This window comes from Ursus arctos, unplaced genomic scaffold (assembly GCF_023065955.2).
Source record: "Ursus arctos isolate Adak ecotype North America unplaced genomic scaffold, UrsArc2.0 scaffold_30, whole genome shotgun sequence".
NCBI lineage: Eukaryota > Metazoa > Chordata > Mammalia > Carnivora > Ursidae > Ursus > Ursus arctos.
This window is the reverse complement of record NW_026622986.1, coordinates 33,610,769-33,635,743: the sequence shown is the minus strand read 5'-3', so window position 1 is coordinate 33,635,743 and position 24,975 is coordinate 33,610,769. Positions and strand designations below refer to the sequence as shown.

Genomic DNA, 24,975 nt, shown 5'->3' with positions numbered 1-24,975 from the left:
AAGCCATCACCACCAAAGCAGAGCAGGGAGAAGGGCGCACGGTCCCCAGCTGACAGGGACACTGCGGACTCGGCAGTCTGCCTTGTCAGGTGAAGGCAGACAGCACCGGGATGACACGGAGAGCACGAGGGCCCCAGACAGGCCCAGGGCCTGCTGCACCCCTCCGTGCAGGGGGGAGGGGGGCCAGCAAGGGAGGCACCGGCCGCCCCACACTTGACAGGGCAAAGATGGGAAACTGCTCTTTCCAAGGGGACAGGGACTGTGTTCACTTACTGTGATCAGCTTCCTTATGACTTGGGGGCCGCTAAGGTGGGTGCTTCCACTGGATCCACTGGGTGCAGGTTTCTGAAAATGTTCCCAAGGGAAATGAGAAAAATCCCAAACGCATCTTACGTAGCTAAAGTATGGTCTAGAAAACTCACGGCCAAATAACAGGTGTCAGGTCACATGTGCTTACGTGTTTTCAGTAACACCGTTTGAATCAAATGGGATTTCTGTATGGATTTCCAGATGGTCAGGGAGAAGCAGGAGCAGGCTACCTTGCGAGGGCCTCCGCTCACTGGGAAGACGGGCCTGGTCTACCCGATAGGGTCACAGTTGCACGAACATCAGGGAGAAGAGAGCAGGACTGGTTTCTCAGCACAGTCTATGGATTGTCCCCCTTCTCCAGGAAAAGGCTTCTGGACTGTTCTGGTGAGCTAATGAAACCTGCTCTGTACGGTCATGGAACCAGATGGCCTGTGCTAGGTACAACCTGGAGAACGAGCTGTGCGCTGGGCGTCCCAGTCCTGGGTTTCCCGGGTGTCCCGGCCCGGCCCGTTCTCACGCTAGCCTAGCGGCTCTCAAACCCACGGCTCTTCGGCAGGGGGGCACTCACCGCAAGGCTCAAGTGACAACAAGAGAACACACACAGGACCGAAGGGTATGAATTCACTTCCTACCTGGCTTAAACTAACACTGGGCAAGCTACTTCCCCCGCTGTACTCCGGTTCCTCACGTGCCACGGGAGCATCGGGGGCATTGTACCCACGCACGGGACAGTTGCGAGAATGAAAGGGGCCAATGGAGACACTGGGACCCACGCCTGCTGTGGCCGCCGCCCCGTGAGCACGGGCTCACCTCAACCACGGATGGGCGCACCGGCTTCCGTTCCGTCTTACTCTGACCGAGGTTTCTAATGAACTTTTCTACTGCTTTTTCTGCCAGAGACATCTGCTGGGGCGCAGCATTCATGGAGCACCTGTGTAAAAGATCACAGATACCTAGGACAGCATAGTTACAAAAACAAAACAGTCTTCCTAATTCGGTAATTCTGCACGAATAACACAAAGAAGGGACCACTACGCCCACTTCTCTGTAACACTTTTGAACATGATTTGATACAAAGCAACAGCCCGATACAGAAGTAATACAAGTTACCGAAAAGGCTTTGCCATCGGGTCCGCGCCAGAGCCGGGGCATGGCCATCTGGACGCCAGGAGCGCACTTCTGACGCTCGGCACCGTGGAGAACACAGACCACACGTCTGCCAACCATGCCCTCGGACTTACGTTACTGAAGGCAGAAAACCTACACTACTGTCAAGAAGAGAAATCAACGATTCGAAGATGTGAACTGGTCGTTAAAGTGGAAAAGTTTAAGCAGACAAAGAATTCCTGTGCTCCCCAAAACATGTTTGTAGGTAACTCTTCTGAATTCCACAGAATCACGAATACTGCTGTCACGTGCAAGTTACTTGAATGGCACAGACTACTGACAGTGTCTGTCTTCCTTCTGGCCCTCACTCCTGAATTTAGTTTAATGAACAGCAGGCACCATCATATTAATGCTAACTACATTCCGGGCACTACACCAACTACTTTGGAAACCGTCGTTTATTCCTTGCATACACCTACACAGTAGTGTTTTATGGAGAAGGAAACAGAAGGTCTGAGTGGTTACGGTGCCCAGGACACCATGGGTGCAAGGGGCGTTAGTGGCCCAGGCAATGGAAACAAGTGCTGCCGTCCCAGAGGGTCGCGGATTCCCAAGAACTGACCCAGGAAGACGGTGGGGATCTCAACAAGGTACTACAAGCTAATCTAAACCTGTGTCCTTGCTAGTGAGATGCTGAAAATACACCGTCAATCATTTGAACATGTCATTCGCACTCACAGCCCTGAGGGCTTAAGGCCGACTATGTGTGACCGATGTCAGATGTTTTTCTCTTATCATCAGGGAACTGTTCTCATGAGAAACTGCATTTTTACTTTGCTCTTAAGCAAGCTAACCTTTCCTGTCTTGCAACTTACTTCTGGAACCAACATAACTGAACACTTGCAAGAAATCTACTTTGCAGTTCTAGGATTAAATTAGCTTGCTTTCTTTTCCACTTTCCACAACATTTATTAAACTTAAAACATTTTTTCCCATAAAAAATGATTTCTTGATGATGAGAACATGTGAGGTCTAGAATGAATTCTTTGACCTACCCTGAACGCGCTCTCTGAACACAGTTTATGTAACTACAGCTTTAAGTGAGAAGATTCTAGAAACTACACTTAGGGAAGGGGGAAGAATGAGGAGGCGTCTGCGCGGAAGCCGCGCGGGGCGGCGGGGCCGGGCGCTACCTCATGTTGCCGCAGTGCAGCACGTGTTTCTGGATGCGCGGGAGCTTTCTCAGCACCGGCCTGATGTCTGTCATGTCTGCAATCCTCTTCATCAGCCTCACCTGAGCCAGAGAAACCGACACCTAGAGATGGACCCCCAGGCAGGGGGCGGCCACAGACACTCCTCCCTGGTCGGGACCAGACAGCCTCGACTCAGGAATCGGGCCGGGGGATGGGTGGGCTGGGAAGAGGAGGATGAATGCAAAGAATCTTCCCCTATAAAATCTGGTCAGCTCAAGTTAGCTTTTCTGGGATATAAGCTGTCACCAGCTCTGGAAGACGCGGCCTGTCACCTGATCCATCCCACTGAAGGTCTCCTGCAGGTCCCCCGCGGGCGTCAGGGTCCTGCTCGCCCTGACAGATGCGTAGAGATGCCCTGAGTCTGGGATCCCGTTGGACAGCTCTTGAGCGGACATCTTGACCAATACTCTGAAGTGTTCCTCTTCTTCAAAGCGCGGGCTTTGTAAAAAGAAAAATGTGTTAAGTTCCTGGAGACCCACCCATACCTTTCCAATATCCTGGAAAATTAATTAAATGTATGTTTTCAGGGGCTGTCAATACTCTCAGGAGTTACAACTAAGATTAAGCTCCAAACCCAACAACCCAGAACTGAGTAAAAACTCCTCCTTCTACAGAACTTCACGCTCAGCCCTGTGATCTCGCCGCAGGACCAGGTCTAAGTAGTCACCTGTTGAAGATTTCACTCCACAGATGCATCATGTCTGGTAGGTTCCTATCGAGGCAGAAGGATGAAAAAAGCACACCCTGAATCATGAAAGAAAGAAAGAAAGGAAATTACTTAGGAGGTTAAAAAGGGAGGCTGGAAGCCCGCCCTGGAGCGGCCGCGACACGGAGGCACAACGCTACCTGCTCATACGTGTCCAGGTGCGTGTCATCAGGCAGCACGTGGGGAGTCGCGGCCATGCCCCCCGTTTTCAGCTCAATCTGCTGCGCCTGCTCCCTGTAGTCCATAAGGCCGCAGCCCAGCCTGCCAACAGCAAAGGAGGGTTCCCCAACTGCCAGCGCAATCCTGGCCGCATCCCCGACAGCCGTGAGCTGCCTGCGTCACCGCCGGGGCTGCAGCCTCCACACCGCGACCACCACCAGAGCGCCGCTGAGTGCTGGTCTAGGCAGACGCCGATGCCTCCGGGAGGTCACCGGGCAGCGTCCAGGCCATGTGCGCAGATGCAGCCGCTGCCCGGCGCTCACGGAACCCTGCGCTCTGCTCCTGCAGGGCCACGCTCGCTAGGCCTCCCCGTGTTCCCTATGCTTTCCTCTCCTCTAAAATATCCTGGCGTGGATGGCATCTGCCCAAATGATCACGCTCAGAAAGGAGAGCTTCTGAACTTTTAGGAAAAGCAGAAGTCATCTAAGGTGGGTGATGTATTTCCAAGAAACATCCTGTTCCCAGTATAAGAAGTAACTCAGGCCACAGCGACCCTCATGAGGTTCCCCTGAAACGGCTGTGCCGCAGAAGGACCAGCAGGGGGAGCCCTAGAGGGCAGAGAACAGGGAAAAGGTCCAAGGGGTCTTCTTCTGAGGCCTGCCATGGCGCACAGGACCCATGACCCCCGGGGGCCTGCACCAGGAAGGCTGTGCGTGTGGCACATGGGGCGGCCGGCCTACTCCCTACAGAGGCTCTTTCCCCTTGCCGTCTGGGCATGTGGGAAAGGAAACCCCAGGGCTCAGACTGCCTGCCACTCGGTCTGCCACCGTCCTCCACCACAGAGACCCAGCAGATGAACAGGGAGGTGGGCCGCGTGTATCCGCCTGCGTGCTCACACTGACCCAAACACCGGCTTTACAAGAGTCCTGGCGATGCTAGTTAGCTTGGGGAAGAGGGCACACGACATGGCCTCTCAAGGTTACCCCGTGCCTACACGGCAGATTTAATTACTTACACTTTCTGATTAAAAAACAATCATTCTCATAGTTTTAAAAGGCACTAAGTTGTTGAGATAGATGTTTCAGCTTTTGCAGGAAAAATTCTTAGCAAATGTCTTACACATTTGACTTACACACTTTCATAAGACTATGGGTTTTTAAAATTCGAACAGTGTGCTGAAAAGTGACTGCTGATGCACTAAAACGAAAGAGCTCCGTATACAGAAAACCCCAGGGACAAACTGCAAATGCGCCGAGTACAAGGCGTGAGTGCCTTACTTGGTGAGGACGCTGCAGAAGAGCGGGACGTAGGGCCGGAGCTCCTCGGGGAGGGTGTGCAGGCTGGCGAACGCTCGGAAGTACACCACGCCGTTGGTGGGCTGCGCACAATACTGCACGGGGGTCTCGCCGGCTGCAGAAGCAAAAAGCCGCTAACTTCTGAATCGTGAAATCATTGTTTAGTATTTTTAAAGTGCTGGTGCTTAGTGTTTAAACTTTTTATCAGCAAAGACTACTACCCGTTTATGGTGAACACTGAAACAGCCAACATCGAAGTAACCCACGCCTTTGGAAGGGATGGGACAGAAGCAGCGTTTCTCGGGCTCTGAGGCTGCCCTGGCACTTGAGCCGGCCGAGCCCGCCTCTCCCCACCTCCACCCCCTTCATGCAGCCCTCCACACTGTCACGTGGGCTGACTGCTCCCACCTGCAACACCCGACCCCACTCTCACCCATCTCAAATGCCACCACCCCTTCCCCAACAAGTCCTGTCCCCCCACCCCGAGGTCTGAGGATCCACCGGGCACCTGGCATCCCACGGCCTCCAGGGCCCCGAGTCCCTCAGGGGCACCTGCCTCGTGCTCTCGTCCCTCCAACACCAGCACGGTGCCATAACTCAGCAGAGGGAGCGGGGCTTCGACTCACAACCTGCCATTTACCCTCTCTCCTCCTCTTCATCAACACTTAATGAACGGCACTGATAAACCAAAACTGGGGGAGACTAAGACACAAGCGGGATGCTAACCCCACTTTCCAGAGGCCTCATCCAGAAACAAAGATCTCATTCGTCATGCACCCCCACGCACCACCTGTGGTAAACGGAGGAGCCCTAGGAAAGGGGAAGCAAGACGGCCCGGCGGGAGTGCGGCGGGTGGTCTGGACTCCCCGGGCACAGCACGCCCAGGACAGACGCCGGCATCTGATGGGCCCCCGCTGCTCTGCTGTGCGTGTCACACGCCCCCCCCCCCCCCCAAGAACTGCAGAGCAGGCCGGGCCAGGGACTGCTCTCCATCCAGGCCCCGCATGAGCCAGAGCCTCCTGCGACTGTGGAAGCAGCGCTCCGCACTGCCCTGTGAGCGCCACCGCCAGGGAAGCACCGAGGTCCCTGCACAGGGAAGTCTGTCGTCATCACGCGGGAAAACCCACCGACACGACATGTGAAGAGCAAGCCTATAAGAGGGCAGGGAGACGCTCCACGGAAAATGTTCACGCGTAGCGCCTTCTCCTGTGGACATGGGGCCCCCGGACTGACCTGCCAGGGCCACCTCCAACTCCGTGAGCGGCACGGTGCGCTCGATGTCCGACACCTTCAGGGCTGGTAGACAGGAGGCATCCTGAGGTCGGCTCTGCTGAGTCTGTAGTTCTAAGCCTAGAGACATGTGGGGTGACATGCTCAGGACAGCCACTGAAAGGGCTGACGCCGCCGGCCGTCTGCACCTGCTCGCGGCAGCTCCCACGGACAACCGGCCAGCCCGCCGCCCGCACCGCGGTCTTACAGCTCCCGCCGCTGCCCAGCAAACCCCTTCCCGAGCCCGGGGAACCTGCTCAGGAGACCACGCTTTCCCGAACTCTCCTCTCCACGCTGGAAAAGAACTACTTTGCTCAAGCAGTTTCCCCTCCACCCCCACATTTTATACTGAATCCTTGAACATTCAACCCACTGTTTTCAGGGTTTTCAACCCGTTTCTTGCTGGATTGACATTCAGTAACTTTTGTAACTTGTCTATTCTTATTTCATCTGCACTAACCTCAACACCATGCTTGTGCCATCACATAAATTTCACAAATTCTAGAAATGTTCAAGCACAGCTTTTCGGGGCCTGAGCCCTCGCAGATCTGGTAAGAGGGGAGAGACCCCTCCTTCCTAGAGACACAGAACCGCCAAGCCCGTCAGGGAGGGAACCCCAAAGGCTCAGCGCGTGCGCCTGGCAACAGCACTGAATGGTACTCAAGTGAAGATGCCAGTTTACAGTTCTGTCCAACACACACGGCAGCTTCACTTCCCAAGGCAGTCTGAGCAGCGGGGCTGAACTGGCCTCCAGGTGCGCCTCCCTGAGGTCCCAGTCCCTGTCCACTCGGGAGACCTTCAGAGCAGCCCTGCACGGGGCAAGGGACTGCTGCATCAAATAGGTGGCTGAGCCGCCCTCCCTCGGCCCCGTGGGGCCGGCCCACGGCACGCGCTCCAGGAGACACTGAGGCGCAGGCTCCCTGCGAATTCCCGTGGACGTCCCGGGCCCGCCCTCAACCAGGTGTTTCCTCTAGCAACTGTCGGCTGAGACCTGCCCCTCCTGCCCCTCCTACCCCTCCACACCTCTCGGGTTTGTGTGCTGGACCCTAGAAGGCTGCCTCCCGCCTCTGCCCGCATCCAGTTCCGAGAGTAGCTGCAGAGCCCACCCCTCAGCCTGTGCAGCACCCCCACCCTACCGCCTGCCGCTCTTCTCCCAATGCCCCCGGGGTCACTGCTTCTCCTCAGCCAGGTAACAAGCTCCCGACGGCAGGGCTACAGCCCTTCCCAACAGCATGTGACCGGTTCCACAGAGATACCCCAAACTGGAGGTCTGCTCGAAGTTCATAAATTAATTTCCCATTCCCACTGTCTTCACTGGCGGCTAGCTACAGATTAAACTCTGATTCACAGGGGCGCCTGGGTGGCACAGTGGTTAAGCGTCTGCCTTCGGCTCAGGGCGTGATCCCAGTATTATGGGATCGAGCCCCACATCAGGCTCCTCCGCTGGGAGCCTGCTTCTTCCTCTCCCACTCCCCCTGCTTGTGTTCCCTCTCTCGCTGGCTGTCTCTATCTCTATCGAATAAATAAATAAAATCTTTAAAAAAAAAAAACAACAAAACTCTGATTCACAGACTGCTCACACTGGAGTCCACAGCTGAGACTTACTGACCTGAAATACCCCTTAAACGGCCTAGCATGGTCTCCTACCTAATGGAACTCTGTGGTGATCTGTAAAATAAAAACACGTTTTTGTATCACGGGCCTCCATCCACTCACATGTGGGTGTGGACCAGAGTACAAGGGCTTTCTCAGAACCAAGCACACCTCCATGGCCAGGCCAAGAATCTGACAACTCAGGGAATGTACGATCTGTTGCTTGGGCCTGGGATTATGTTCTGTGCTACAAAGGGTTTTAATCAAAAATGGAAAATGGGTGAGACTGCATCAAACCAGAAGCGTGTGCACAGCAGAGGGAACCATCAGCACGACGAAAGGCGGTCTACAGAGTGGGAGAAAATATTGGCAGGCCGCATCTGATAAGGGGCTAACGTCCAGAAATATAAAAGAACTTATACAATTCAACACCAAAAAAGCCCAAATAATCTGATTAAAAATGGGCAGAGGACTTGAATAGTCATTTTCCTAGAGAAGACATACAGACGGCCACAAGAACACGAAGAAGTGCTCCGCATCACTCATCAACAGGGAAATGCAAATCAAAACCATCATGAGATAGCACCTCTCCGCATCAGAACGGCCTCGGTCAGAAAGACAAGAAGTAAGCGTTGGTGAGCTTGCAGAGCTGGTAGGAATGCAAGCTGGAGCAGCCACTCTGGAGAACAGGACAGACGTTCCTCAAAAAAAATCAAATGTAGAACTACTATATGATCCAGCAATTCTGCCTCTGGGCATTGATCCAAAGCAAACAAAAACTCTAACTTGAAAAGGTATCTGTACCCCCATGTTCGTTACAGTGCTGCTCACAGAAGCCAAGAAGTGAGCACGACCGAGGTGTGCACGGACGGTAAAGATGCCGTATATACACGATGGACTGTTACTCAGCCACAGAAAAGGAATGAAATCTTGCCATTTACGGCAGTACAGAGGGCATTAGGCTAAGTGAGATGAGTCAGATGGAGAAAGACAAATACCGTAGGATCTCACTCACATGCGGCACCAAAAACCCCACGCCAAGCTCACAGACACAGACAGCAGGCTGGTGGGTGCCGGAGGCTGGTGGCTGGGGTGGGAGGAATGGCTGAAGGGGTCAAAAGGTACAAACTTACCGAAGTCGTGGGATGCAACGCAGAGCATTGGTGATTCTGGGTAACTGTGGTGTGTTGCATATTTGAAAGTCGCTAAGAGTAGATCTCATGAGTTCCCAATGCAAGAAAAATAAACTGCAACTGGTGACAGATGTCAGCGAGGTGTGCTGCGATCGCTGCACTGCACAGGTGTCCCCTCAAAGCCCTATACACCTGAACCTCACGTCACGTACCACGACCCCTCTACTTCCTTCCTTCCTTCCATCCACTTAGTAACTGTGCTCCAACAGAGAACGCGTCAGATGCCAAACATATCAGAACGGATACTACAGTTGACCCTGGCCAAAAGGCCAGGAAGCCATCAATATCTCAAGTTAAAAAAGGAAGACAGGACTTGTCCACTGGCACTCCCGCAACAGAAGTGATTATTACGCAACTACGTGACTCACGATTAGCTATTAAATGTATGAAGAGCTTAGAACAGCTGTATGCAACACAGGAACTCGGAGAGAAAGAGGTTCCTTGCTGGAGTCAGCTCTGCCGTGACGAGACTGAACCCTCTGAAATGTAGCGTCACGTACTTCCCACCGCCTGACAGCCCTGATACACCCCTCGCGTAAGCCCAGCCAGCTACCACTTTGGTGGCGCAGGCGGTGTCTGTGTGTCCTGTGTACCTATTCTGGTAGATTTTGTTAATATATAACTTACATGTGACAAAATCCACAGTTCCAAAGATATAATCCAATGAATTCTGACAAACGCAAAAAGTAATGTAATCATCACATCACGATATAGAACATTTCCATCCCCCAGAAAGTTCCCTCCTGGCCCCCTGCAGGTGACCCCTGCCCTCGCTTGCCTTCTGTTAGCACAGTTTTACTATTTCTATAGTTTCATATAAATGGACTCAGGTATTTTGTGCCTGCTAATTTCACAGAGCACAATACTTCTAAGACTCATTGATATTGAGTGTATCAGTATTTTGCTCCTCTTTGTGGCTGAGTGGTATTTCACAGTATGGATATACCACGTCGATGGAAATGTGGGTTCATTCAAGTTTTGTGGACACACACTTTTGTTTCTCTTGGGCAAATGCTCTGCAGTAGACCACTGGCCTAAGCATCAGTGTGTGTTTAGACAATCAGGAATTATGTAACTGCCTCTGTCGTCACCCACACCACCCAGACCCGAGCAGGGCCTCATGCCCAGCACGAGGCCTTCATCCCAAACTGAGACCACCCTCTTCCGAACTCAAATTCATACTGTATACAGTGCTCACTTGGCAATTAACTATAGATCGCAACATAACATACATTTTAGTGGCATATTACAGCCCCTGGTAAATAGCGAGTACTTATAAACTTTGTAAAATGAATAAACCTTATGAAGCTATAGTAGTCCCCCTTATCTGGGGGGAGAAAGTTCCCAACGCCCCAGCGAATGCCTGAAGCCACAGACAGTACCAAACCCTACACATACTTACCTATAATCACGTTCAACTTGTATAAACTCGGCACAGCAAGAGAGCAACAACAACTAATGATAACACAGAACACTGACCACAATAAACTGTCATAAAAGTCTCTGTCTCACTCTCAAAATCTCTTGTTGTGGGGCACCTGGGTGGCTCAGTCGGTTAAGCGTCTGCCATCAGCTCAGGTCATGATCCCAGGGTTCTGGGATCGAGTCCTGCATCTGGCTCCCTGCTCAGCGGGGACCCTGCTTCTCCCTCTGCCTGCTGCAGCTTCTGCTCGTGCTCTCTCGCTCTGATAAATAAATAAAATCTTTAAAAAAATAAATCTCTTGTGGTGATGGGAGGTGACAGAATGCCTCCATGGGGAGATGAAGTGAGTTGGGGACGCAGGCACTGTGGCACAGCAGGAGGCTACCTCTGTCCTTCTGACGACAGACCAGCAGGAGCGCCATCTGCTTGCAGACCACGGCTGACCATGGGCAACTGAAACCAGAGACCGTGAAGGTGTGATCGGGGGGACTAGTGCGCCTCTTTCCTACGACTCGTGCCTTGCCTGCCGAATTACAGGATCAATCTCCTGAGAATAAGGGCAATCCTACTGGGGATAAAGCCATCACATCCAGGGTTGACCTTTGCTGGTGCCCAATAAATATCTGTTAGCTGAAATGATCCTTGCCTCCAACCATCCACTCATTTTACAAAGTTCACTGGATTCGGGTGAAGGCTAGGGAGTTAGGACAAAATGAAACATCTGACCTTTTTCATAGATCTGCTGCTTCTCTTTCGGGGAAAGAGAGTTGACCTTTTGCTTTAATTTTTCTGTCTCCATCTGTGCTTGTTTCTCAGGATACTTGTCATCGGGTGTCATTGACAAAGTCAGCTTGTGCGGGTTATTCTGCAACAGGCACAGCAACAAAGGCCAAGTTGAAACAGGATCTCACTGCACCCAGCATGCTGCCCAGCCTCCAGCATCCCGCTCTGGGGCAGGAGGCGCCCACCCGTTTTGAATAGCGATGACAACACAGCATCCCTCAAAGGTGGTCCCGCAGAAAGCCCATTAGGTATAGGACACCCCGGCCTCCACGCAATAACTGTGTCATTCACACGTGCTGGGGTTCTCACTATTGGGATGCTTACTGTTACGGGTACTACGTCTAAACCAGAAACATATCGACATTCAACATTTTCTTTACACATTACTTGTACATGTTTTAACATTATAAATCTTTGACTTTATTCTAAGTCAAAAATAACAATAAAATAATGTAATCTTTAATCTTCTTTAGAGTACTAACTTCTCGAAGATTAGAACTAAATTTTTCATTCAGCATTTTGTAAATCATGAAGATGAATTAGATGGTCCACCTAATGTAAAAATGTTAGTAGATTTAATGTGCTTCTCTCATTCATTTTAACACACACACACATACTCTGCTCATCTATTAGTAATACTACAGGGAGGAAAGAAAACCGGACTACAGTATAAATTTTATACCAAGTAACTTGGAGTAACAGAGAGATGGCAGGTCAAGTGCCAAACCTAAGCCCCATGTTCATAATGGTACACAGCACAACAGAGCCGATTTTTACCTGTGGTAAAGCCTTATAAGTTATAACCTATCACACTCGTGACAGTCTACCAGCGCGTACACACCAAGTGCAAATGCCCTGAAGCAAATGCAAACAAATGAGAAACCAATGAACAAGCATCAAAAGAATCCATCATAAAAAAAAAAAAATATCCACGTACTCAGGTGATTGTTCTTGTATTCTCAACAAACAAAAGTCAAGGCACCAGATGGCTTCTAAGTTGAATTCTACCAAACATTTAAAGAGTTACCACCTAGGTTCCTTAAACTACTCTTAAAAAAAAAAAAAAAAAAAAAAAAAAAAAAGCACCCAACCAGAAATGTAGGAAAGCTTCCCAATACATTCTACAAGGTCAGCATTATCCTGACACCAAAACTGAAGACACTACAAAAAAGAAAACGATAGGCCTATGTCCCTGATAAACAAAGATGCAAAAATCTTCAACAAATTATCATCAACAAACCACATTCAGCAATAACATTAAAATGATCATTTGCCAATAGATGCAGAAAAAACATTTGCAAATATCGACATTTTTTTCATGATAAAAAAATCTCTCAACAAAGTGGGATTAGAGGGAACATACCTGAACATAACAAAGGCCACATATGGCAAACCAATGGCTGACATCATACTCAAAGGGCAAAAGCTCTCAGGTTTTCACCAAAAATCAAGAGCGAGACAGGGATGTCCACTCTCACGACTGTTGTTCAACACAGCACTGCAAGTCCTAGTTGCAGCCATCAGACAAGAAATAAAAAGCCATCTAAATTTAAGAAAGAAGTTAAACTTCACTATTTGTAGATGACGTGATATTAAACATAGAAAACCCTAAAGACTCCATCAAAAAAACTACTAGAATAAAAGAATTCATTAAAATTAATATACAGAAATTGGCTGTGTTTCTATACACCAATAAAAAAGTAACAGAAAGAGAAATTAAGAAAACAGTTTCATATACAATTGCACCAAAAAGAATAAAATATCCAGGAATAGACTTAACTGAAAAGGCAAAAGACCTGCGCTCTGAAAACTACGAAAACCCGATGAAGGAAATTGAAGACGACATAAAATGGAAGGATCTACTACGTTCACAGACTGGAAGAATTCATATTATTTAAAGTCTATACTACAAAGCAATCCGCAGATTCAATGTTGGTATCAAAATACCAATAGCATTTTTCTCAGAACAAGAACAAATCATCTTAAAATTTATAAGGAATCGTAAAACACCTAGACTACCCAGAGCAATCTTGAAAAGGAAGAATAAAGCTGGACGTACCATAATCCCAGATCTCAAGCAGTCCTACAAAGCTGTAGTCATAGAACAGTATGGTACTGACACAAAAATAGGTCGGCTGCAAAGACGGTGGTGGAGGGATGCTCAGCTCACCTCATCCCACAGACACAACTGGAAACACTCCCATCAACATAAATGACGCAGAAAACGACCTGAAGACTGGCAGAACAAACTCTTCTCCAGGTAGAGAAGATGTCACATCAGAGACGGTAAGGAGAGCAAAGATGCAGTTTGGGAGAGAAGCAAACCACGGCTGCCCATGGCAGGGAGCCAGCAGGTGATGCAGAAAAGGGTGAAAAACAGACTCTCACACTGGGGAGCCACCAATGGGGAGAATGAATCCCGTAACATATGCCTTTGGAAATGAGAGAGGCTGAAGTTCCTGAGTTCTTACATCCAGTGGGACACACATCATCAGAAGGTGTTAGGAAGTGGAATCCCGCCCTTAAAGAGACAGCATATCAAATGGCTGTGCAGATCTAGCATGGAACCAGCAGTCTGAGAACCACCAGGGGCAGACAGGAGGGACAGTGATTTGCTTATCTCAGAGCATGACCCAGAGAGACAGGGATCAAGGGGAGACCCCTGCAGGAACAAGGGAGCTGGTAGGCACCACTTTCCTCTCCCACCCTCTGCATAAACGATGGCCATCTGTGGGCACCAGGACCACACAAAGACTCCTTAACTGGCACCAAGTCTCACCTCCACCATGCTTCAGTAGATCTATCCTGCCCAGTAGCACTCATCTCAGTCCTGGCGCCGTGCACTCCCTCCCCTAGAAGACTGGCACAAACCCTGCCAACACCACATCTCTGACCCAATGCGTTCTGAGGGAACTCAGTTCTGGTGGCAGTGGGGGCAGGGCTCATTTCACAAGCAGACCACTGGACACCTTGTTAAAATGCACCCCCCCCCCAGGTCGACCCCCGCTGGGAAACAAACACTGCCCACAAGAGGCAAAGAAAGCCTCGAGAGAAAACTGGACTGAAGGAAAACAGGCCAAGACTCAACAGCAAGGCACATGCAACACACATAGGAGGACACTCCCTGAAGCTCCAGGCCCTGGGGACACTGCACTGCAGGGCACATCAGGACCTCTTCTTCATAAGGCCATTACTGTTAAGAGCAAGAGAAATAGCTGACTTTCTTAACACAAAGAAACACAGAGAGTTGACAAAATGAGGAGATGGAGGAACATGTCCCAAATGAAAGGACCAAACCACAGCAAGAGACCTAAAGTGAAAAGATTTAAGTCATATGCCTGATTGAGAATTTAAAGTAATGATCATAAAAATACTCACTGGACTAGAGAAGAGAGTAGAGGACCTCAGTGAGACCCTTAATAGATAAAAAAAGAACCAATCAGAGATGAAGAACACAATCAATAAAATAAAAAATACAACTGATGGAATAAATAGGCTAAATGTCTCTGGAAGACAGAGCAATGGAAAGTAACCAAGCTGAACACGAGAGGAAAAAAAAAATTATACAAACTGAGAATAGTCTTAGTGAACTCAGTGACTCCCGTCAAGCAGAGTAACATTTGCATTATAGGGATCCCAAGAGGAGAGAGAGTAAAGGGGACAGAATATTTATTTGAAGAACTAATAGTTGAAAACTTTCCTGATCTGGGGGAAAAAAACAGAGAACAGATCCAGGAGGCACAGAGATCACCCCAAAAGTTCAACCGGAGGAGGTCCACACCAAGACAAACTAATTAAAATGGCAGTACTGATAATGAAAAAATCTTAAAAGTAGCAAGAGAAAAGAAGACATTACATAAAAGGGAACGCCTCCTGAGGCTACAAGCGAATTTTTTAGCAGGAACAGGTCAAAATGAAGTGGCTGACATATTCAAAGTGCTTGCTGAAAGGGAAAAACATGGGGCCAAGAATACAATATCCAGCAAAGCTACCATTCAGAATAAAAGGAGAACTAAAGAGTTTCTCAAACAAAAACTGTTAAGAGTTCATGACCACTAAACTAACCCTACAAGAAATATTAAAGGGACCCTGAGTGGAAAGTGAGATTATGAAAAGTAAAAAACACAAAAGCAGTAAAAATAAGTATTTCTGCAAAAATCAGTCAAGGGATTCGTAAAATAAAAGGATGTAAAATACGACACCACATACTTGAAACGTGAGGGAGAGAGAGGTAAAGAACACATTCAAATTTCAGTGACCGGCAACTTAATAGAGACTGCTATGTGCAGACGTTATATACAAACCTAACGATAACCACAAACCAATAACCAGGAACAGATACGCACAAAAGAAAAAGAAAGGATTCTAAGTATATCACTAGAGAAAGCCAACAAACTATGAGAGCAAAAGAAAAAAGGATCAGAGAAAATCTAAAAAAACAACCATCAAACAAGAAACAAAATGGCAAGAAGTACATACCTATCAATAATTACTTTGAATATAAATGGACTAAACACTCCAGTAAAAAGACACGGGGTGATGGATGGATAAAGAAACAAGACCCATCTATACGCTGCCTACAAGAGACTCCTTTCAGACTTAAAGACACATGCAGATTGAAAGTGAAGGGATGGAAAAACATGTATCATGCAAGTGGAGTGAAAACAAAGCCAGGGTAAGCAATACTTACATTAGTTAAAACAGATTTTAAAACAAAGACTTCAACAAGAGACAAAGAAGGGCACTCTCCAACAAGAAGTTATAATGTTGTAAATATTTATGCACCTAACATGGGAGCACCCAAATCCATAATACACACAATAATATAAAGGAACTGAGAGTAATACAATACTAGTAGGGGATGTTAACGTCCCATATACATCAATGAACACATCATCAAAACAGGAAATCAACAAGGAAATAGTGGCTTTGAATGACTCACTAGACCAGATGGATTTACAAATTCAGACACTCCATCCTAAAACAGCAGCACGCGCATTCTTTTCAAGTGCACAAGAAACACTCTCCAGAACAGATCACATACTAGGGCATAAAACAAGTCTCAACAAGCTAAAGAAAAAAAAAAAATCATACACCAATCACGTGCGACTCACTCCAGGAATACAAAGGTAGCTTGGTATTTGCAAAGCAATCAACCTGATACATCATATCAATAACATAAAGGATAAAAGTCATATGATCAATTCAAGAGATGCAAAAAAAGCATCTGACATACATCTTTTCTGATCATAATACTATGAAACGAGAAATCAATCATAAGAAAAAAATCTGGAAAGAACACAAAACACACAGAGGTTTAGTAACAGGCAACTACACAATAAATAGATTAACCAGGAAATAAAAGAGTAAAAAAAAAATGCATGGAAACAAATCAAAATGAAAACACAATGGTTCAAAATCCTTGAGAGGCAGCAAAAGCAATTCTACGAGGGAAGTTTCTAGCAATACAGGCCTACCTCGGACATGAAAAATCTCAAATAAACAACCCAACCTTACACCTAAAGGAGCTAGAAAAAGGAAAAAACCCAAAATCAGCAGAAGGAAGGAAATAATAAAGATTAGACCAGAAATAAATGATAGAGAAACTAAAAAAGATCAGTGGAACCAGGAGCTAGTTCTTTCAAAAGATCCGCAAAGTTGATTAACCTCTAGCCAGGCTCCTAAAAAAAAAAAAAAAAAAAAAAAAGAAAGAGGACCCAAATAAAATCACTGAGAGACGAGAAATAACAACCAACACCACAGAAATACAAACAACTGTCACAGAATATTATGAACACCTACCTGCCAACAAATTCAACAACTCAGAAGAAATGGATACGTTCCTAAAAGCATATAACCTCCCAAAACTAAAGCAGGAAGAAATAGAAAATTCTAACGGAAATCTCCCGACAAGCAGAAGTCCGGGACCAGACGGCTTCACAGGCCAGTGCTACCAAACATTTAAGGGCAGTTAACACCTGATCTTCTCAAACTATTTCAACAAATAGACGAGGAACGAAAGCTTCCAAATGCATTCCATAAAGCAAGTATCGCCCTGGTACCAAAACCAGATAAAGACCCCGCAACAAAAGAGAACTACAGGCCAATGTCTCTGATGAATTTAGATGCACAAAGTCTCAACAAATCATTAGCAAACCAAATCTAACAACACATTAAAAACATCAGACAACACAATCAAGTGGAATTTATTCCCAAGATGCACGGGTGGTTCAATATTTGCAAAACTATCGACATGATAGGTCACATCAGTTAAAAAAAAAAAAAGATAAAAACCACAGGATCATGTCAATAGATGTTAAAAAAAAAAAATAAAAAAGCACTTGACAAAGCACAACATCCATTCATGATAAAACTCTCTGCAAAGCCGATTTGGAGGGAACATACCTAAACGTAATAAAGCCTTTATATGAAAAACCTACAGCCAACATCATACTCAATAGTGAAAAACTGAGAGCTTTTCCCCTAAGGTCAGAAGCAAGACAAAGGTGTCTGCTCTCACTACTTTTATCCAATATAGTAGAAGTCCTAACCATTAGACAAGAAAAAGAAATAAAAGGCATCCAAATTGGTAAGGAAGAAGTAAAATTCTCACTATTTGCAGAACCCTGAAGACCACCAAAAACAACTACAACTGATAAATGAATTCAGCAAAGTCACGCAGTACAAAATCAATGTCCAGGAATCTGCTGCATTGCTCTACGCTTATAATGAAGCCACAGAAGCTGAAATTAAGAAGACTGTCCCATTTACAAATGTACCAAAAACAGTAAAACATCTGGAATAAACCTAAGAGGTGAAAGCCCTATATTCTGAAAACTAGAAACACTGATAAAAAAAAAAAATTCAAGATGATACAAGAAATGGAAAGACATTGCATGGTTATGGATTGGAAGAATAAATATTGTTAAAATGTCTATACTACCCAAAGAAATCTGCTAATTTAACACAATCCCTACCAAAATACCAAAAGCATTTTTCAGAGAACGAACAATACTAAAATTTGTATGGAACCACAAAAGACCCTGAACAGCCAAAGCAATCTTGAAAAACAAAATGGGAGGCATCACAACTCCAGACTTCAAGCTATATTACAAAGCCATAATAATTAAAACAGTATCGTACTGGCATAAAAATAACCATGAACAGATAGTTCTCCAAAGCCATCCAGATGGCCAACAGACACATGAAAAGATGTTCAACATCACTTGTCATCAGGGAAATACAAATCAAACCACAATGAGATATGACCTCACACCTGTCAGAATGGCTAAAATAAACACAAGAAACAACAGGTATTGGCGAGGATGTGCAGGAAAACGAACCCTCAGTCACTGCTGCTGGGAATGCAAATTGGTACAGCCACTGTGGAAAACAGTGTGGAGGTTCCTCAAAGATTAAAAACAGGGGGGCCTGGGTGGCTCAGTCAGTTAAACGTCTGCCCTCAGCTCCGGTCATGATCCCAGGGTCCTGGGATTGAGCCCCGTATCACGCTCCCTGCTCAGTGGGGAGTCTGCTTCTTCCTCTCCCTCTGTCCCTCCCCCTGCTTGTGCTCGCGCTCTCTCTCTCAAATAAATAAAATCTTAAAAAAAAAAAAAAAATAGAACCACCTTACTTATGATCCAGCAATTGGGTTGTGGTCTCAGGGTCGGGGGATCAAGCCCCACGTTGGGCCCCATGCTCAGCATGGAGTCTGCTTGGGATTCCCTCTCTCACTCTCCCTCTGCCCCTCCCTCCTACTCTTTCACGTGCAAGCTCTCCCTCTAAAATAAATAAAAATCTTCAGACGATTACAGAAACTCAGTGGATAAAGCAGTGGTAGGTTTTGAGAAGACGGACTCCAATTTTGAAAGAAGTTCTACTGTGGGTAAAATGCTAGCAAACAGTACCACCTGCTACAGAGAAATTGTTCATGAAAGAAGTCAGTCGCTGTGGCAAACTTCATCCGTGTCTTATTTTATGGAATTGCCACAGCCACGCCCACCTTTAGCAGCCACCCCCCTCATCAGTCCGCAGTCATCGACATCGAGGCCAGACCCCCCAGCAGCAAAGATTACGACTCACTGAAAGCTCAGACGATTGGTATTTTTCAGCAGTATTTTTAAACTAAGATGTGTACTTTTTTTTTTGACATATGCTATTGCACACTTAACAGACTGCAGTGTAGTGTAAACACAACTTTTATCTGCATTGGGAAACCAGAACACTCATCTGACTCACCTTATCGCAGTATTTGCTATATTGCGGTGGTCTGGAACCACACACACTATCTCCAAGGAATGCCTGCAGAAGGGAAACTGGAAAACCAACAAACACACGCAAGTGACACAACACATTTTCAAACAACCAGCAGGTTAAAGAGTAAATAACGGGATCTTAGAAAATACCGTGAGACAAATGAAGCTGTAAACAGAACATACTGAAAACTACAGGATCCCAGAACACCAGCAAGAAGACTAATACGCACACAGTTAACTTGTACGTTAAAAAAACAAAGATCCATGAGTTACCTATCTTCACACCCTCACTATAAAGAAAAGTGAGATCAAGCCAAATCCAAAGCTAGGAGAACAAAGAAAACCATAAAAATTAGATCACAGATTAGACTTTTTCAAACAGATCAACAAAAGGGCCAAACCTTCAGATATACTAAGAAAAAAGGGAGATTTGACTGAACTCAGACTGGAAAAGGGCACAACAGCACAGACAGTACAGAAATAAGCACAAGGGGATACTCGGCACAACTGTACAGCAACCTGGATAACCTAGATGAACCCCTAGAACCACACCACCTTCCAGGACTGAAAGGTGAGGAAACAGAAAACTCTGAAGAGATCAGTAACTCATGAAGACACTGAATTAAAAAAAAAAAAAAAAAAGCAAAACACTCCCAATGAAGAAATCCTAGGATGAGTGTATTTTTTCATGGGTGAATTCTACCAATCTTTTAATGACAAGTGAATAATTCTTATCAAAACTTTCCAAAAAATTGAGGAGTAAATAGTATTATCTCTCTTTCAACAAAACAGAACAAAAATGCCTACAGATGTTTTTGTTAATACAACACGTGCATAATAAATACTTCATATATAAAAGAAAAACTCACATATTCATATAAAAAGCCAACTTGCATCAGAATGAACTAAATTTGTTAATACAAGCATTAATTAATAATTAAGAAATTATGTCACTTACTCATATAAATTCTCCAATCTCCTTACCTTAAAATACTGTTTTACTTTTTCTTGCAAAAACTGTGGATTTTCCTTGAGGCACTGCCTGAACCGAGCCACCTGACTCCCCAGCTTCAGGAGCTCCACGGGGTCCCCGTCATGATTCCAGCAGGAGGCGATGTACTGCAACCAAGAACGCGACATCCACAGCACGTTACACTACGAACTCTACATCAAAAGTAACATTTTATTACGAACTCAGTTTCTGTATTTAAAAATACCGCAATGATTGTAACAAAAATTAAGTCATTCTTTGGTTAGGAAAATTTTAAATCGGTTTTCTAATTAAGTGAAGCACAGGTTTTAAAATGATTTTTAGGAGGGATGCCTGGGTGGCTCAGTGAAGCATCTGCCTTCGGCTCAGGTCATGATCTCAAGAGTCCTGGGATCGAGTCCCACATCAAGCTCCCTGCTCAGTGGGGAGCGTGCTTCTCCCTCTCCTTACTGCTCATGCTCTCTCTTCCTATCTCCATCTCTCTCTCTCTCTCTCTCAAATAAATAGAATCTTTAAAAAGAAAAATTATAAAAAAAAAAATTACAAATAAAATTATTTTTAGGAAATATTATTACCCCCAGATCTACAGTTATAAATCTCTACCCATACGTACTCTGTATGGATCTGTCCTACGTAAAAATATAAGATATTAGGGGAACTGGGGTGTCTCAGTCAGTTGAGCATCTGACTCTTGGTTTTGACTCAGGTCACTATCTCAGGGTCATGAGATCGAGTCCTGCATCAGGCTCTGCACTGGGTATGGAGCCTGCTTAGGATTCCCTCTCTCCTTCTAATTGTCCATCCTTCCGTGCATGCTTTCTCTCTCTTTAAAACAAATGACTCTCAAAAAAAAGATATCAGAACACAATGTATTATAAAACTAAATTAAAAGTAAATCTGCATCAGATCCAAAACAGCACAACTTTCGAGGTTCAAATGAAAGGTACTGTGAATACCCACCTGTTTTCAGCTCTGTCAAGGACCCACTGATCACACCAGTAAAAACTAAGTACAAACGGAGGAAGGTAGAGGAGAAATTACATACGGACGTCAGGGCGAGTCCAAAGCTGACAGACTGATGCTTCATCTGTATTTCAATTTTATGAAGCAGAGCCTCAATTCGGTCCTCTTCAAATCCTTTCCTAAAGTAACAGGGAACAGAGATGTTAAAAAGGAAATCGATACCTGTGCAACAGGGCAGCAGAGGCAATCTTTAAACAACTCCAAGTGAACCAGCGTGTGTTTCATGAGGTAAAGAGACAGCGGACACGGGTGGGGGGGGCGGTGGAGGTGGGCTCCCTCGCTGGACAGTGTGAGGACAGTGCGAACGCACTGTCGGGATAGCAGAGCGCAAGCCACACGCACTCGATGACTTCCTTGATGGTCCTGTCGATGATGTCCCGGACGGCCTGGGAGTCCTGCTCCGCGATCCCCTGCAGGCCCACGCTGAAGTAGGCCTCCCGCGTGTAGCCGTTGTATCTACAATACACAAGTGGGTCACGTGGCAGAATCCCGACGATTTCCATCACCGCACACGCTTTGCTTAGAGAGCCACTCTCTAGAGAACAGAGCTACAGACACTCCAGCCTCCCAAGTCTCCCCAGAAAAAGCCCACTGAAGCAGAGTCCTCAGATATAACTGGTCACAATTACATTCAGGTCCTTTTCACATTTCTAAAAACCTATGCAATTTAAACTTTAGAGTTATGGCAAAATTAAATCTAGAAATGAAACTGCTGAGCTTTACAAAAGAATATTTAACGACCTGGCTTTTAAAGCAGGCAGTCGTACGCCATTCTGAGATCTTGGACAAGCTATCTTTCTTTTTTTCTTTTCCCAAATGTGCCCTCCAGGGGCTAGAAAACAGCTGTACTGGCCGAGGGTTGTCGCGCACAGTTCTGTGCTGGGGCAGCAGGGGAACCGTCCCGTGACTGTGGGATACCGAGCATTCTCCATCTCCAACCTCACCCAGCAGATGCCAGCAACCCTCCCCAGTTGTGACCACCAAAAACATGTCCCGATACTGTCAAATGTCAAAACTGGCCCCAAATGCAAACACCACTGATCTGATCAGATAATGAAACTTACCCAACATCAGGAGAAAAGTCTGTGCCAAGTCCAGACTCAATTAACGCTTTGTAGAAGGGGGAGTTGGGTCCACCGATCAAGAGTGAAGACAGAAGGTTTAACGTGAAGGCTTCAAATGTATCAGTGATGCTTCATTTAAAAACGGGGTGGTAGGAGGTAGAGGGGGAGAGAAAAAGGGAAACTGTTGGCCCTAGTAACTGTTTCCAAAATCATTGAAATCACTACTAAACCGACACTTTTATTTCCAAAGAAGCGGGTGTTCTTCTACAAATGCTTGCATTTCAACCTTTAAGTTTTATGGATAAAAGAGAGTAACTATTTTTTTGGTGTGCAAAGTTCTCATAAACTAGACTATTTTGGGGTCCCACACCAGCAAGCTGACTTGGCTGCATATCGAATGTCATCCCATCATAGTGCACCAAGCACTCTGACCTGTGTCATCTCAATTACAAGTGCACTGTCCACACACAGACAACAGCAGTGAGGAGATGGGGCAGTCGGTCGAGCAGCGTGACCACCAAGCCTGCCACCGCACGGCCGAGTACACCTGCCTGCCCACGTGCCCGCAGGCGCCCACATCTCTACGACAACAGAGCTCCATGGGTCATACATTGTTTTGAAGCCAGTGTTCACTGTGCTCTCTTCAGGCTCAATGGCATCCCGCCCCCACAAATGTTAATAACTGCTGCCTGACCCCATTTTCTCCACAGAAATAAGCTTTAAAATGCAGTAAGAAGTACTTTTTCCTGGGTAGCTACTAAAGGCAACTTCCCCCAAACCATCCCAGATGTTGTTAACATCCTCCCTGCCGTCCAACAGCTGCTCGACTCCTAAATCCTCACCATTGAGCCATTTCTACGTGGAGAATTCGCCTCCGACCCTGCTAAGCCGCACTTTTCCCCCTTCACCGCGGACACTTACTCTGGTAAGAGGAAGCTGACCCCGACGGTTGTTTGTTTGGAGGAACCTGCAGCCAGGGAGTCTGGGCCACATGTTACGTGGAATTCCCTCTGTAAAACGACGGGATGCTTTCAGCAGGTGCAGTGCACGAACGACTGGGTTTAAACTAGACTAAGGTACGCGTAGAGGTATAGAGTGGCCCAAGAGATGCTTTTCACTAAATTTTCTTTTCAAACAAGTAACCATTTCTTAGGGTTAAGAAGCTCTTACATTCAAGTCAGAGGCCACGATATCTGAAAATCTTATTACTAATACACAGTTTGACTCTTCGTCTCAGTGTATTCAGTAGGTGAAAACATGGCTTATTCTCTGCATGGGGAACTTACCGGCTTATCCCATGGCTTCTGAGCCGGCACTGCAGTATTTGGCTCAATTTTCTCAAATTTACTCAGTGCTTCGTCGTGAATTTGTTTCAGATGCTGTTCTAATGGAAAATTGCCGTAAGTGAAGAACCTGAAACGTTCAGAGACATTAGTCTATCTCAGCGTAAAAGATGAGAAATCAACATAGATCGCTGTTTGGATACAATGGAAGGTATGCAAAATAGGAAAACCCTAAACTCACCTCATTCCATGGATACAACTAGGTAACAGTTCCATCAGGGAAAATAACCCAAAAACCAGCAGAACAAACTCCACAACTAAACGTAGGGAAGAGAACACACTGGAGAGAGTGGGAAGGGCAAAGTCACTGAGGGGGCTAAACGGACAAGGGGACTGTCCACTGGAGGAAGGGACCCATGGAGGGGGGGCAGAGGGTCACACCAGGGAGCCCACACAGGAACATGAATCCCCCTGTAACATTTGGCTTTGAAAACCAAAGCGGCTGAATTTCAAGAGTTCTTACAACCAGTGGGACTTAAACATGGAACTTTAAAAATCATGGGCGCCTGGGTGGCTCAGTTGGTTAAGCAACTGCCTTCGGCCCTGGTCGTGATCCTAGGGTTCTGGGATTGAGTCCCACATTGGGCCTAACTTGCTTACGTGCCCCACCCCCTGCAGCCAGGCCTGCCTCAGCCCCAGTGCTGCGAGTCCCCTCCCACAGATGACCAGGGCCCCTCTGGCCAACACCGTGTCTCCCAAACACACATTCTGCAGGACATCAGTCCCGGTGGTGGCAGCTGGTCACCTCCAACGGAGGACACACGCACACACCTTGTTAAAACTACACGTCCCGTGCGCGTGCACTTTGCAGATCGCCCCACCCAACTCCGGTCTCCCCGGCGGCAGCGCTTCTCTAGCACAGGACCAGTGTCACCTTGTGAAAACTGTGCACAATGCCCACTACATTCAAGAGCAGGGGACACAGCTGACTTTCCTGATGCACTGAACACATGCTGAGAGCTAGACACAATGAGGGGACAGAGGAATAAGGCCCAAATGAAAGAACGGGACAAAACCACAGCAAGAGACCTAAGTACAACAGAGATAAGTCATATGCCTGATAAAGACTTTAAAGTGATGGTCATAAAGATATTCACTGGACTCCAGAAAAGAGCAGCGGACCCTTAGCAAAGAGATAAAACAGAAACAATCAGAGACGAAGAACACAATCACTGAAATTAAAGATACACCAGATGGAATAGCAGACTA

At 46.7% G+C, this 24,975-nt stretch overlaps 1 protein-coding gene across 2 annotated transcripts in view; it reads right to left on the bottom strand.

Moving 5' to 3' along the window:
• The window catches only part of PITRM1 (pitrilysin metallopeptidase 1), a 42,168-nt gene that overhangs the window by 3,671 nt on the left and 13,522 nt on the right, over positions 1–24,975 (bottom strand). For both annotated transcript variants that reach the window (XM_026478685.4, XM_057304623.1), the window contains exons 8-22: positions 23,710–23,836; positions 23,345–23,433; positions 22,424–22,552; positions 21,702–21,815; positions 21,382–21,478; positions 20,330–20,464; positions 11,034–11,172; positions 6,063–6,179; positions 4,812–4,944; positions 3,516–3,636; positions 3,337–3,413; positions 2,942–3,107; positions 2,610–2,710; positions 1,120–1,240; positions 274–345 (exon numbers count right to left, since the gene is read on the bottom strand). In XM_026478685.4, the coding sequence (XP_026334470.1) occupies positions 274–345; positions 1,120–1,240; positions 2,610–2,710; positions 2,942–3,107; positions 3,337–3,413; positions 3,516–3,636; positions 4,812–4,944; positions 6,063–6,179; positions 11,034–11,172; positions 20,330–20,464; positions 21,382–21,478; positions 21,702–21,815; positions 22,424–22,552; positions 23,345–23,433; positions 23,710–23,836 (1,738 nt within the window). The remainder of the gene's footprint in view (positions 1–273; positions 346–1,119; positions 1,241–2,609; positions 2,711–2,941; positions 3,108–3,336; positions 3,414–3,515; positions 3,637–4,811; positions 4,945–6,062; positions 6,180–11,033; positions 11,173–20,329; positions 20,465–21,381; positions 21,479–21,701; positions 21,816–22,423; positions 22,553–23,344; positions 23,434–23,709; positions 23,837–24,975) is intronic.